This window comes from Dreissena polymorpha, chromosome 2 (genome assembly GCF_020536995.1).
Source record: "Dreissena polymorpha isolate Duluth1 chromosome 2, UMN_Dpol_1.0, whole genome shotgun sequence".
NCBI lineage: Eukaryota > Metazoa > Mollusca > Bivalvia > Myida > Dreissenidae > Dreissena > Dreissena polymorpha.
In genome coordinates this window covers 132,184,496-132,200,566 of record NC_068356.1, presented here as the reverse complement: position 1 = coordinate 132,200,566, position 16,071 = coordinate 132,184,496, and the positions used below count along the sequence as shown (strand labels likewise).

The window sequence follows — 16,071 nt, the reverse complement described above, 5'->3', positions numbered from 1 at the left end:
AGACAAGATATTTATGTTGTTTCAAAACACTCAAAAGGACACCCATGAAGAGGCCACACATATTTTAACCCTTTGCATGCTTGGAAATTTGTCGTGTGCTAAAATGGCATCTGCTGAATTTCTAAAATTAGCATTTTCTTCGTTTTTTTTCAAGACTACTATCAGAATAGTAAACAGTTTGGATCCTGATGAGACACCACGTTTGGTGGCGTCTCATCTGGATCCAAACTGTTTGCAAAGGCCTTCAAAATTCGGTTCCAGCACTGAAAGAGTTAACAAGGCTTTAGTTTTTTAGTGATAGCACAGTCATGTTTGAAAAATAATAAGGCCACACACATCATAAAAATGGAACTCAATGTCAAATGTATTTATAATGAGTACAAAAGTAAAGCAAAAACAACTTTTAACAATCATGAGGTACATTTATGGTGTCATGATTCAAACCTATAACGCAATTCACAAAATTCCATCTGATAAATAGATCACTTACAGAAGAATTCTGTTATACCAGCAGCCCAGATTCACCAACCCATTCTTAGACTTAAGAATAAAGAATAGACATAGAAGCAAGAACAAGAGCACCGCATATCGGGTGCCACACTCGGCTGCGAATGCTTGTCAGAATTTAAAAAAAAAATTAAGGTCACAGTGACCTTGACCTAGTGACCCAAAAATGGGTGTGGCGTGAAGAACTCATCAAGGTGCATCTACATAAATGATATGAAGTTTCAAAGTTGTAGGTGGAAGGACTTTGATTTTAGAGCCAATGTTAAAAACCTTTACAAACCTTGACACGGACGGCGGACAAGACGAGCTGGCTATGACAATACCTCGGGTTTTCCCCGAAAACAGCCGAGCTAAAAATGGATCCAGGCTTCCACTGATGATTATGCCATGAACAAAATATTCTACATAAAGAATGATATAGATAGATGGTGTACATACTAAGTTTGACTCAAATTAAAGCAATTCTTGAATATTCCAATTTAAAAAATATTCGTTATTCTTAGACTTCAGTCTAAGAACTGTTTGGTGAACACAAGCCCAGATAATTATAACTAACAAACAATTATATCAACTTTATGAAAGTCTGGACATTTATTCTATTCAAATCTGTTCTTTAACTTTGTTAACAGTTATTTAAAAGTCTGGTATACTATGTATGTTTGCTTGAAATGTCCATCCCCAGATCCTAATGCAAAAAAGTATATCTGAATGCCAGATAAAAGTCCATCCTTGAGCTTGATAACAGTGTATTCTGATGGCAGATTTGTCTATCCTATTTAAAGAAACCATTGTATGCTGATGCCAGATCAGATTCTATCTTGATGTTAGATCACAGTCTATCATGACCCATATCCACAAACCTATTCTTAAAGAACAGACTTAAAACCAATGCTTAAAATGTCATTATCTATTAGCATGTGCAGTCTGTACAGAATAATCAGAGACAACATTGTCTGCCTAATCTGGATTTAGAAAAGACCCCTTTTAACGAAAAATTCCATTAAAGCAGAAAGTGTCCTCCCTGAATAGACTGTACCGACTGCACACGCTAATCTGGACTGACACTTTATGCACATGAATTGAGCTCAGTTTTTCCAGAAGGAGGCTCATATTTCAATCCTGATGTTAGATCACAGTCTATTCTTCTGTCAGTTCAAAATCAATCCTGACAGAAGAAAGTTATTTAATCACAGTCTATCCTAATCTTCAGTTCACAGTCTACAGTCTATCCTGATGCCAGATCCACCGTTTACAGGCATGATCAAAGCTGTGTGAAATCCACTGTGCCTCAAGCAGTGAGTAGCGGTCATTGCTCAGGTAAAGTGGCTTTCCACGTCTGAAACAAGGCACAAATCACAATTAGCATGTTTACAAAATAAAATACAATTTAATAGCTAACTTTCATTCAACTGTGTGGTAAAATCCTGTATTTGAATGTGTTTCATCTTTTGTTTCTTTTGTCTACATAATGAGATAATGTAATGGGGATTTTACGACAAATACAATTTACGAACAAATTATTGTAGTGAATTTAACTTTAGAAAAGTAAATCAAAAACACGTCTTAAAACAAATTATCTTCAGTCTGGTCTTTAAGCAATATAAGGAATAAGAGTTCCACCTTGTCGCAAAATAAACCCGTTAAATGGTCTGAGCCAAACTGATCAAGTCTGATGATAATAAGATTAAAACTATTAGTGTCAAAGAGCAGACAATATTAATTTGGCTGTTTTGGATAATTCAAGGGTCATAATGCACAATTGCTAGGATGAAACTTTCTGCACATGAATTAAGCCCAGGTTTATCAAAATATGACTCATTTCAATCCCATTGCCCCTGACTAACTTAAGACATACAAACATAAAACCACTTCTATGAAAACATCCCTAACTTACATATGATATACATAAGACCATTACAATCCCAAAACAAACTGAAGACCATTTATATCCCACAGTCCCTGACCTGGCCTTTTATAGGCCATTATGGTTAAAATTCAATTTCAGGATTGGGATTTTTTCTCACGCAAAATGTCCACAGATATGTGGAAAACCCATTCATTATTACTCTATATCATAATAGAAATTATAAGTACAAAATCATATAAATTTCATTTCTATGCTTTGTTAGATGTAACTGAAATAAAATTGAGGTATAATAATCATACGACACTTCTTAAAAAAGGAAAGTTTTTGTTATATTAAAAATGGGATTTTTTCAATCCATTTTGATTTGGGAATGGATCTGTTTGACAGACTAGTAGATACACCAGGAAAAGGCTGCTGACTCACTTGAGATCCTTATCCTCCTCTCCATACTCGTCAAGGTAGACAGACCCCCAGAGGGCGGCGCGGGGTCCACGGATCACAACAATGATACTGGAGTTGATGAGCAGGAAGATACCCGTCCCCGCTCCACACTCCACCGAGTGCTGAAACAATGAGTTACATTCGTCAGCTGAATTACTTTTTTTACCAACACAACATTAAATTCCATACACTGTACTTACTTAAGACGACTAATGATAGGAAGGAAGTATGAGTTGATAAACAGGAAGAAATCTATGCCCACTTCACAATCCACCGAGTGCTGTTAAATTGAAATCTATTTGTAGGTTTAAACCTGCTATATACAACTTCACTACTCAGATACGCACTAAGCAGTCCTTTAAAAAATCAAATACATTAAAGACCTTCCATACTAGATATAAGTTTTAAAGGCTTTACTTCCAAACCTAAGATAACGTTAAGCAGCCTGCCAGTTACTTGCAGGTTGTTTGGTTTTCAGCTGGTTGCAAAAAGCCATTATCACTATGCTTCTGAGTGGGAAAGGGTTTACCTCCATGTTTGTCATTTCAAAAGAATGTATTAAGATGAATTTTGTCAGCTTGTAATTTGTTATTAAGCTGTATGCTGTTTCACGTAACACTCTTAAAATTAAAAAAAGTTTTTGATATCCTTCAAATTAGTAAAACCATGACTTCTCAAACAGCTTTTGAGTCTCTTTCCTGGGTACTTGGCAACCACCAAATCTAATACACTACGGCAACCTGCTGCAGCAACAAACAATTGACATATTCAGAAAAATAAGTATTTAGTGGGCAAAAACGTTATTTACCTCTCATTTTCCCTCTCACATACCTGGACACACTCGTATGAGTGCTGCTGTTTGCAGCAGGCCCCCCGGAAGCAGAGGAACATTCCACAGACGAGACACACACATGGGTCCTTGGGCGGGTTGCTGCACACCGGACACTGCTTCTTACGGTACGCCTGGCAGGGGAACAATATGTCTTAACAAGAGCTGTCAGAGGACAGCGCGCTCGACTATTCGAGTGCTTGAATTTATAACGTAAGCCATCATGGGGAAATTGTTCATATTCAATAATTTATTAGACGATCTTTCAAAATTGGGGGGGGGGGGTGGTAGGGGGGGGGGGGGTGGTAGGGGGGGTGAGAGGGGGGTATAATGTGGGGTGTGGTAATTTATTAGATGTTTAAAAAAAAATTGGGGGGGTTTGGGGGGTGAGAGCAGGGGTTTTTTTTAGAGAAAGGGGAAGACGCTGGACGCTGGGTGAAAGGGGAAAAAAAGAGTGCGAAAGAGAGATATTAGGGGAAAAAATAAAAACTGTTCATTTCAATGTCTATAACTCATCAAAAGAGACTTGTCTCTGTCCTTTTTGTTCTTAAACACATTTAACAGGTATTAAAGTCAAAGTCCTTAATAAAGTTGCAGGTGTAGATCTACTCCTATAAATATGAGGTCGATTTACATCGACGGGGTAGCTTACGTCTAATTATTTGGACTAGTGTAGATCTAATAATGGGAAATGTTTTCAACTATATTTTTGTACTGGGGCCGGGGGACGATGTCAATTTTGTGATTTCAATTTCATGATGAATGGGTTGACGATCTTGATTTGCTACAGTATTGGAGGGGAAAGGAGCGGCAGCTGCCGATTGTCTACTTTCACTTTCACAATGTTCGATGTTGATTACCTCGGAATCCTGCTGGGTTATAACGGTTTTCGATGATTCTTTCTTAAAAAATGCCTCGATGCGTTCAGTATCTTCCGAGTTCGAATGTTTTATTTTGTTTGTGTAAGAACGCTAATTGTGAGACATTTTTTTCTGTTTTCACGTTTATACCTTGGCTAGTCCAAATAATTAGACGTAAGCTACCCCGCTCGATGTAAATCGACCTCATATTTATAGGAGTATACCTCGGCTTGCACATAGCCCGGATAAAAATTCGACTGGTTTCCGGTAATTAATTGACGAAATACCCTTCTCGCGCAAGACCGGTATCCAGTAAAATAGTCACATGATTATTACGATTAGTTGCCCAGTTTACATGACGTTATTTAAGAGCTATATTTAGAATAACTGGGATTCCCAGATGTTGTGTGTTCGTCTAGAGAGAGAGAGCGCGAATTCGTTGTACATGGTGCAAATTGGATAATTGTTGAATGCCCCAAGGAAAAATAAACATTTCTTTGAGAGAAAATATTATATTTTGGTGAAAAATGATATTTCTGGTGGGGAAATTGTATTTTAAGGGGAAAAATTCTGGTAGGGGAAGACGCCGAATATCGGCGTCACTTTCTTAGTAAAAAAAACCCCTGGCGAGGGGGGTATAATTTGGGGTGGGGTTATTTATTAGATGATGTTTAAAAAAAAAATGGGGGGGTGGAGGTTGGGGGGGGGAGGGATTCTGGGTAGGGGCGTGGGGTATTGTTGGGGTGGAATCCATTGTGGTATTCAGGTAAGTGTTGTTTTGTCAAAGTATTACAGTAAAACTGCAATAACTCAAGGAAACACGGGACCGAAATCGATGCTCGAGTAATCGCAGGTTTGGAGTAATCCATGGTATTATTTGTTTTCACTGTCTCGGTTGATAATGCCAACTTCTGACCACAAACGCTTTATTTACAATGAAATGAAAATAAATGGGGTAGTACGCAAACTTTAACATTTGCTGCATATTCTAAGTGGAAAAGGGGCCATAATTATTAAAAAATGCTTGATAGAGTTGTCTGCTCTTATTTATAGGTTGGGGTCATGTTGGTAAACAAGTATGCAAAATATGAAAGCAATATGTCAAGGGACAAATAAAATATTTGGGGTAGTATGAAAACTTCAACATTTGCAAGGTAACGCAGACGCTAACGCCGACACCGGATAGCTCCACTATATATATTTTATATATAATAGTCGAGCTAAAATTATGAAATCTTAGGGCAGGCTTACCATTGCCGCTTTGTTTTATAGTTATAATAGTTCATAATAGTTTTCAGACAAATTTTTATAAACAATCTTTTATTATAGTTTTCAGACACAATTTTCAACAAAATGTCTTGAAAACAATCATTCTTTGGGAAGGCTTTTCAAGGTTGCAATTCTTTATAACATTCTCATACACAAATTTCCTATCAGCAAAGTTTTGCAAAATATTTTTTGTATCTACAACAAATAAATTGAACGTGTCATATGTAAACACTGTATTTTACAATTCTGGGGAACACAATGAGCACTTCAGCCAGTCACATAAGAGCTAACAATTGACCCTAAGACCCTAATATGTTGCCCTTGATTCAATTTACAATTTGATTGGCTGATACCTCAACATACCTGGAAGATCTTGTAGTACTGATCAGGCAGCTGAATAAGGTGTGGACCAAACCACTGGGTGTTTACTGTCAGAAGTGTCTGAAATAATATAGAACAGATTATAAACAAGAAATGCTTGTAGACCATCTATGTCCCTTACCACCGACTTCCAGCTAAATGGTCAATATGTGCTATTGATAAGACCGTCTTCTTATTGCACGCTCTTCATACTTTAAATTTGATCTTTAAAAATCTCAAAATCCCAAAAGAGCATAATTAAATACATGTTATTCCAAATCCAAACATACATAAAAATTGACAGCAAAATTGCAAGGTGTTGGACCCTAATCATTTTTAGTTTATTTGTGGCCACTTGTAGGACAGCTGTAAATCTTATTCATCCATAGCAGAAATGTAGGCATTTTCTGCATTATTAAGTACTTGATATCTGTTAGGTACTTATCTTAATAGAGTGTGATTTATGAATACTATTAACACATTAAACATTAAGATATCAAAAACAAAATGAAATGAATCTACTTTTATTTAAAATTATGAGACAAACAACCTAAGAGAAAGTAAAAGGCAAAGCAACAAATGATCCATTCATTTTATTTCTCAGAAACACTTCTGCATCCCCTAGAATACTAAACACACTGAAGCTATAACCCTACTATCCAACTTAAGGTTCACAATGACGCAGTGGATAGGGTGTGTGCCTACCAATTGAAAAGTCTTAAGTTTTACCTCAACTACGTTTAATTCTCAAAGTTTCTGTATGGACATAAAGTACTTGTTAACCACTGACCTTAAGATGCAAAGTTTTAAGCAAACAAGAGATTTGGTTGTCAAAAACACAATGCCCCCTATTGCGCCGCTTTGAAATAAAATTTCAATATTTCATTGGCAGGTTTAGAAATTATCTCCCTTTCATAGCTTATTACTTCCCTTGGATTGTATTTTTTTTACTTTTGACATTGAAGGATGACCTTGACCTTTCACCACTCAAAATATGCAGCTCCATGAGATACACATGCATGCTAAATATCAAGTTGCTATCTTCAACACTGCAAAAGTTATGGCCAATGTTAAAGTTTTTCGGACGGACTGACGGACGGATGGACAGTTCAAATACTATATGCCACCCTACCGAGGGCATAAAAAATACCCACCCGTCCATCCTGGGGGTTCTTGTTGGCAAAGTTGATGAGGTCAGTGCACCAAGCCCTGGTGAGTGTGTGAGCCTCCTCCACCAGCCAGTCCACACACTGCGCCGCGGACGTGAGCTTGCTGGGCTCTATCACAGTCGCGTCACGCTTCACGTTCAGACGGAGATAGCTGCTGAGGTACTGGAAATCACTCAGGACCTGGATGGGTAGAGGGAAAGACTTATCATGAGATAACATGGTTTTATTATAGTTGTATAAGGAAAAATGCCCCGCCCCCTGGCTGCCATGTTTTTCAACGTACCTGAACCATTTTCGAACTGGCCCAGATATGTTTGCAACAAATGTTCTGATCAAGCTTCATAAATATTGGATTAAAAATGTGAATCTCAGTGAGTGCTAACAAGCCTTTACTATAGCTATAAAAGGGAAAAAGCCCCACTTTCTGGCGGCCATGTTTTTCAACAAACCATAACCATTTTCTAACATGGCAGAGCTATCTAGTTTCATAAAGATTGGACCATAAATATGACTTCTAGAGAGTAAACAATGTTTTATTAAAGCAATATAAAAATGCCTCGCCCTTTGGCAGACATGTTTTTTAACAGACCTAATCCATTTTGAACTTATCCAATATATCATCAGAACAAATGTTCTGACCAAGTTTCATGAAGATCGGACAATAAATGTGGACTCTAGAGTGTTGTCGGACGACAGACAAAAGGCGATCACGAAAGCTCACCAGGAGCATGTTATGCTCAGGCCAGCTAAAAACACTCAGTTAAAGAGAGGAAACTTTATGTCCCACTTAAGTTTATTTACATTTAGCTTCAAACCCATATTTACGCATTGCACCATAAACCCTGATTATTACAAGAGCCTAAAATGAAATCAACATTACAAAAGTGATAAAAAGAAAGAAAGCATACCCCTCGTTTTGGAAACTCGTCGTGGAAGATGTGGAACTTGATGAGAGCAGTCATGCGGAGGAATGGTTCACACAACTCCTGCACGGAAGACTCAACACTCAGGGGCGACCACACAGACTGGCAGATCTGCAAATATACATGAGCAGCGCTATTGGAAAACTGGGCTGTGGGAAAACTGGGCTATGGGAAAACTGGGCGTAATGCATGTGCTGAAGTGTCATCCAAGTTTAGCCAATGCTATCTCTGATGTTTGCTAGGGAGAGATTTCCTTTAAGGTAATACAAATACTAACAATGAACGAAAATTTCGCAAAATGTTTTGTCAAATAAAGTTAACCCATAAAAAATCAGTGTTTCTTGCAAAAATTTTACGCTAGATGTGGTATGGTAACATAGACATAAAGAGATACAAAAGACTAGTTTTTATGTTTTTGTGGCACAATATATTCCATTTTAATTTTCCACAACGATATCTATTCATACGACACACAAACACTAACATGGTACATGAACATGTGTTGAATATAAATTTTGTATTGTCTCACACAAAAAAAGAGCATTTTGTATCTTGTCTGTTACCAGACCACATCTAGCGTTGAAATTTTGGTATTGGGTAAAAAAATTGCTATAAGAAAAATACTTTGTTTTTTTGTTAACTTTATTTTTCCGAATAATTCGTACAATATTTGGAAATTTTTTTAGTGTTCATGGGCTTTTAAATTAACAAGGGACAAAATTGTCACAAAACCAGGTTTTCATTGTGAAAAAAAAATCTGATAAAGGGAGAAAACTGAAACTGAACTTTTGAAATGACCAAAAAAAATTAACCCCCTTTGTAATTTTTTTTTTTTTAATCTATTGTTAGTCGTGGCGACCTTGACATTGGAGATATTGACGTGATTCTTTCGTGGGACACACCGTCCCATGATGGTGAACAAATGTGCCAAATGATTTTAAAATCTCACAATGAATGACATAGTTATGGCCAGGACAAGCTCATTTATGGCCTTTTTTGACCTTTGAACTCAAAGTGTGACCTTGACCTTGGAGATATCGACGTAATTATTTCGCGCGACACACCGTCCAATGATGGTGAACAAATGTGCCAAATGATTTTAAAATCTGACGATGAACGACATAGTTATGGCTCCGACAAGCTCATTTATGGCCATTTTTGACCTTTGAACTCAAAGTGTGACCTTGACCTTGGAGATATCGACGTAATTATTTCGCGCGACACACCGTCCAATGATGGTGAACAAATGTGCCAAATGATTTTAAAATCTGACAATGAACGACATAGTTATGGCCCGGACAAGCTTATTCCGCCAGCCCGCCAGCCAGCCAGCCAGCCCGCCAGCCAGCCAGCCCGCCCGCATTCGCCAATCTAATAACCAGTTTTTTCCTTCGGAAAACCTGGTTAAAAATACAATAAAAGCAGAAAGTGTCGTCCCTGATTTGCCTGTTTGGACACTTTTCAAGACAATTGGACACTAAAAGTGACTTCTAGAAAGTTAACAAGGTTTTACAATAGCCAGATAAGAAAAACAGTCCCACCAGTTGGTGGCAATATTTTTCAATGGACCTGAACCCATTTACAAACTCTGTCAACATAGCATCAGAACAAATGCTCTGACAAAATTTCATGAAGATTTTACTAAAAATGTGACTTTTAAAGTGAAAACAAGGTTTTACTAAAGGCATTTAAAGAATATATTGACCCGCCCCTTTGAGGGCATGTTTTTCTAGGAACTGGAACCATTTTCCAACTCAGCTGATATATACATGTAACAAATTTTCTGACCAAGTTTAATTAAGATTGGACATTAAATGTGACTTCTTGAGTGTGAACACGGTTTTTCTATCATAGCCATATCAGAAAAACTCGACTCTAGAGGCCATGTTATTCAACGTATGTGAACAATTTGTTAACTCAGCCCAGATATTATAAGAACCAATGTTCTGACAAAGTGTAATGAGGATTGCACTTCTAGTGTTAACAAGGTTTGACTAAAGCAATACAAGGAAAACTGCCAGTCCAATGGCGGCCATGTTTTTCAAAGAACTGGAACCATTTACGAACTCAGTGGAAATTTCAGAGAATTAACAAAGTGTAACTATAGTCATATAAGGAAATCTTCCCGCCCCCCCCCCTCTAGTGGCCATGTTTTTGTACCAACCAAATGTGAATTCCAGAGAGTTAACAAGGTTTAACTATAGCCATAAAAGGACATCCTTACGCCCCCCTAGTGGCCATGCTTTTGTACCAACCGCAACCGTTTTTTAACTCAGCTGAAACATCATTAGAACTAATGTTCTGGCAAAGTTTCATGAAGATTCAAATATAAATATCACTTCCATTGTTAACAAGCTTTTCCTTTATTTTGACCAAGAGACCTACCATAATTACTCTAAGTTTTCGGACACTCTTTTTTAGCAAAAATAATTATTTTTCATAACTCTATATTTTCTGACATACCGGTTTTCGTCCATAAAAAATGTTTCTTAATTTTCGGACAGTATATTATACCGTGCTTTTCTACAGACTTCGGCCCTGTTTTCGCTTATCATTGCGACACGTAGATCATGGATTATTACAATGGGATTAAGGTCATAAACCTGGCAGATGCATGCCTGAGGGCAATTGACCATAACATTCACCTAATTGGGTAAATAACCATGTATACTGGTAGAAAGTAATGGATTCACCCAACAGCATATGAAACAGTGTCGTCCTATTAAGGAAGCAGAATGTTTTCTGTTTTTACGTTTTTGTTCAGTATCATTTTCCGGCAAGAGTTAGCAAAGCTGTGAAGTTGCATTGATTTTTTTTAAGCAGAAAAAGAAGAGTTAAATCACAAGAAAATCATTGAACATATATTGCCAGTCATGATCAATTTACCTATGAAGTTTCATGATCCTAGGCCTAATTATTCTTGAGTTATCATCAGGAAACCATTTAACTGTTTCGAGTCACTGTGACCTTGACCTTTGATCTAGTGAGAAGAAAATTAATAGCGGTCATCTGACAGTCATGATAAATGTACCTATGAAGTTTCATTATCCTAGGCGTAAGCATTCTTGAGTTATCATCCAGAAACCATTTTACTATTTCGAGTCCCTGTGACCTTGACCTTTGACCTAGTGACCTGAAAATCAATAGGGGCAACCTTTTTCAATCATGAGGTCATGCGCTGAGCAATGAAAACTTGACAAAGTTTTCCTTAAAACAAAAGACGAATTAATATGTAGATATAGTTCACAGAACAAATCGGTTTAAAAAAATATATAATGCAATGCTTTTGGAGAATTATCAATTTTTGATTTCCATACTTGAAGATAACAATCTTTTATTGGTGTTTTGAACAGATGTATAAAATTGTCTTCATGCCCAACACCTTGACTAAATCCATAACTAAATAGTAATTCTCTGATATGACTAGCCCATGTCCTTCTACCTGCATCATCTAACTCTTTTAACCTTTTATAACACTGTTTAGGATATCTATGGTTTTCCATACGGGTAATTTTCAACCAGAACTTGATGCAATTTGGGATATATGTTATACATAAAGGAAGTCTACCACATTCTTCTAAAGCTAAGATATCAGGTGTGTTTTGTGGTAAATTACAATATTGTTTACAGAATTGTATTTGTAATTTTTCAATTTTATCTACATATGAATAGCCCCATATTTCGGATCCGTAACAAAGTATAGGTTTAATCATAGCATCAAAAACTTAAAAAATATATACAGAACATAAATGAACAAATTTACGTGGATATTGAAATATACAAGCAATTGATTTTATACTTTGCAATGCTAACATTTCTTGAGTTTTTGACCAAAGAAGTTTTGGCGTAAAATAGACACCAAGATATTTATAAAATGAGACAATTTCAATATTTTCTCCACGATATGTCCATTTTTCATTTTGTTTAACAACACCACCATTTCTAAATACGATGATTTTTGTTTTATCAAGATTAATTTTCATATCAACAGATTTACAGAATTGTTCAATGGCATTAATTTGCCTTTGCAGCCGTTTGATAGTATCAGAGAAACTGGAAACATCGTCAGCAAACATTAAAGCAATTAACTCATTTATATCTTCAGAAACATATATACCATGATTACATTTTGAGTGCAGATATCTAACTGAGTCATTTATGAACATGGAAAAAATTATGGGACTGGCCATACAGCCCTGTCTCGTTCCAATATAACATGGGAAAAATTCCATCAATCTGTTATTAACCTTAACACATGATTTCAACTTGCTATACATCGATTGAAGAATAACCAAAAATTTACCATTAACATTTTTTCTTGCAAAAGCATTCTACAATTTTTGATGTTGTATGCTATCGAATGCTTTTGCAAAATCTACAAAAATACAATAAAAACAACCTTTTTTACACAATTTAAATTATCCGCCTATAATTCACAATTCACATTTTAAATCAATTTTTCTTTCCGCAAAAAATAAAGATTTAGGTTGCCAGTGCAGCAACCAATTGTGAAAAAAAGATACATATTGTTGTCTTGTTGTTTAAGTTATCACTTTAACATAAATATGAGGATAAATAGTGCACACACATCTTGACCTGTGCTTTAAAACACACTCTTTATACATTTAAATGGGTTGTGTGATTTCAAACTTGCGATATAAAAAGCTATAACATAATTTTGAAAACTGAGTAGCATCTTAGGTTATGCAATAGCGAACAACTTCAGTGCCTTCAGCGCTTTGATTTGTAATTGTTTGCTGGATTGACATTCCATAACCTACATGTGTTTGGTTGGCTAAACAGAACTTTGCACTTATAGTCAAATTAAAACACTATATCAGCAATATTAAAGCCCTTTCAAGGTAAGTCATTATTTTCTTCAAGTACTTTGCACCTTAGGCCACTCCAAATTGAGTTCGGCTTTCTGCGCGAGCAGTCCATGTTTCTCTGTTGTGACCGTTTTAACACTTTGCGGTGAAAAGTTGCTGCAGCCAACCCTTTAAAATATAAACACATCTTCTACGTACTGTGACTTATTTGAATGTGTTTGTTTACTTTTGAACATGCAACTATCAGCAGATACCGTTGAAGCATGTTCAATTTCAAACAACATCGGGAAACATGACCTAAGTTTTTTTGTTTTTTTTTCTTCATTAAATGGGCATATGGACGGTATTTCCCTATATGTATGCACATTTTTCCTATAACACAAGTTTAAGTGAACAAAAAATAAACATAAAATCATTAAATGCTGGTTCTAAAAGTTTCACAGGGACAATATTTTATAATTTTAAAATACATGAATGACGAAACATGTTTAACAGCTAGGTCTGTGTTTTTCAGAAACATCAAATAAATTCTTTGTAATGTGTAAATTTCAGAAAAATACAATATCATACTAGCCAATGATATTCCCCTTTTAAAATAAGGTAGCTACAATTGTTTATATGCATGGCCTTTGTCCGACTGTCTGTCATTATCATTTTGATGATTGTCTCTCTTCAAGTGCTATTGCACAGCTTGCAACATGGTATACCTTTTCACAGCTTTCACTGTTTAAAACTTCAAACAAATATAAGCAGCAGTAGGTAGACATGTGCCCCTTACTTCAATGATATGGTTACATGTATATTTCGTGGTCAAAGATCATATGCAACTTACTCCTATATTAAAATGTGAGGGCGATATTCTTTTTTCAAGAATTGACTTGAATGTAAAGTTAAAGTATCTCTTGATAATGCAATATTTGTCTATCGAAATGTGATTTTTTGTATTCTCTGCTCGAGAATTTTCTTGTTTTCAACAACAATTTTTTTTTCGCTCGCCTCTTTAACTTTTTTCAAAAAAATCTGTACAACAACAAATCAATTTGAAGTTTATATAGCATTATTTAGACAAAAAAAATATAAGAGTATCAATATGTATTTTGAATATTGCATTTGTCCGGTATAAACGGCAGTACAGAATTGTATTTTCTCTTCTTGCCCAGAGTTTTTCTCATAATTAAGTTAAATGATTAAACAGCAAACATGGATACATTCTATGAAATACCAATGTTACAAAATAAACACCATCAGTCTTATTAGCTCTATAAAAATTGAAATGAGATATACCATTGTGAACTTGGCATGTTAATATGCTATCATTTATTTAATGACATGCAAGACCCCTTCATGGACAATGGAACACCTGTGCTTGACTTGAATAAAACATTCAATATATAACCTCTCATAATATACGGTTCATCATATCTATTTACATGTTTACCATATATACCTTTTAATTAAGGCAAGTTAAGCACTTGTTTTACTGGTTTTTGGCATGACATTATTTCAATTTATTTTTCGTGTAGCATTGTGTGTCACCCAGAAAGCTTAAAAAACAGTTTTGGTGCTTATATTACACACATTTACATATCAGCAAAAGAATCTAGACATGGCTGCTTCTGAATCATGTAATCTTAGAAGGATATGTACCAAAATAAATGGTTTAAACAGAAACTGCAGACGCAAGCACCTGTATGACAGTTGCGAACAACAAACTATCGTCCTTGATGGCTGGCAATATTTTGCGATGCTTTACATGCCATAGTGTTCCAAAATTAAATGTATTAAAAAACTATCATAAAACATTTGCATGATTTTAAGTGTTATGTAATATATATCCCCAATGCACCCATGACATATGTTTGAACACATCCAAAGAGTATGTCAACCAAAATTTTGGGTAACCATACATGTCTTGTTTATTCACTCAACGTATTATAAAGTCAATACAAACTTTATGATGCAAAATATCTTACCTATGTCAGGATGTTAGTTTGACTTGTACATGTACTCTAATGACACAGAGGTTGAATGCAACACAATAGTGATCATTTGCAGCATCTTAATTTAAACATGCATGATAAGTACTGACCTAAATTTACAATAGCTAATGATCTGCCCTACAGCCATATAAATTATTTGAAATTTTACTTTTAAATGAACTTTTTGCTCTTGGTACAGGTGCTGCCTGTGACTCAACATGGTTATCTGATGATGATTTGAAGTTATTTAAAACTTCCTAATATAAATCATAATGCTATATGCCGGACAAGCTGTTGTATGCCCATACTTAAAGGGACATGTTGACAGATTATCAAAATTACAATTTTCCAAAATGTTGTCACATATAAAAATAAAATAAAAGTTCAACATAAATATCACATGGGAGTGAAATACCACTTACAACAAAGACTGATAATGAAAATACAGTCTACTCTCATTATCTCGAAGTCGGTGGGAACAAGAAAAAATATTGAGATAACGAGAGCTCGAGATATCCGATGAGGTGTTTTCAAAGAAAAAATGAGACGAAAATTTACCTTGTTTTTAACATCTGAATATCTGCTTAGTGGTCTAAACAAAGCCGTCACCGTGTGGCATAATACTCACAACGGCGTAATATAACTCAATTCATTTTGGAATGTTGTTTGTAAAAACAATTAGTCTTTTGGCCTTTCAGCAGGCTGTGTATTAATTTCAGTTAATTGTAGTTAAAGTGACAGGCCTTATTAAAGTGTTAATGGCTAACGACATTAGACACATGCGGTCATTGATGCAATTAACGGATTGATTATCTACCGCACATTATAGGAACAGAACAGAACACAATTTTATTACACATAAACTTTACAGTTTATAGTGTTAAACAAAAAATATGGGCTGTCCATTGTAGTGGCAGCCATTGTGTGAATACGTTTTTTGTCACTGTGACCTTGACCTAGTGACCTGAAAATCAATAGGGGTCATCTGCGAGTCGCGATCAATGTACCTATGAAGTGTCATGATCCTAGGCAAAAGCA

At 35.7% G+C, this 16,071-nt stretch overlaps 1 protein-coding gene across 1 annotated transcript in view; it reads right to left on the bottom strand.

Annotated features, from left to right (window-relative positions):
- Positions 1–325: 325 nt before the first annotated feature.
- Positions 326–16,071, bottom strand: part of LOC127870085 (E3 ubiquitin-protein ligase ubr3-like) — a 113,952-nt gene continuing 98,206 nt past the window's right edge. The window contains exons 36-41 of the mRNA XM_052412745.1: positions 8,211–8,336; positions 7,288–7,482; positions 6,137–6,214; positions 3,647–3,778; positions 2,798–2,937; positions 326–1,843 (exon numbers count right to left, since the gene is read on the bottom strand). Coding sequence (XP_052268705.1) covers positions 1,726–1,843; positions 2,798–2,937; positions 3,647–3,778; positions 6,137–6,214; positions 7,288–7,482; positions 8,211–8,336 — 789 coding nt within the window. The 3' untranslated portion in view covers positions 326–1,725. The remainder of the gene's footprint in view (positions 1,844–2,797; positions 2,938–3,646; positions 3,779–6,136; positions 6,215–7,287; positions 7,483–8,210; positions 8,337–16,071) is intronic.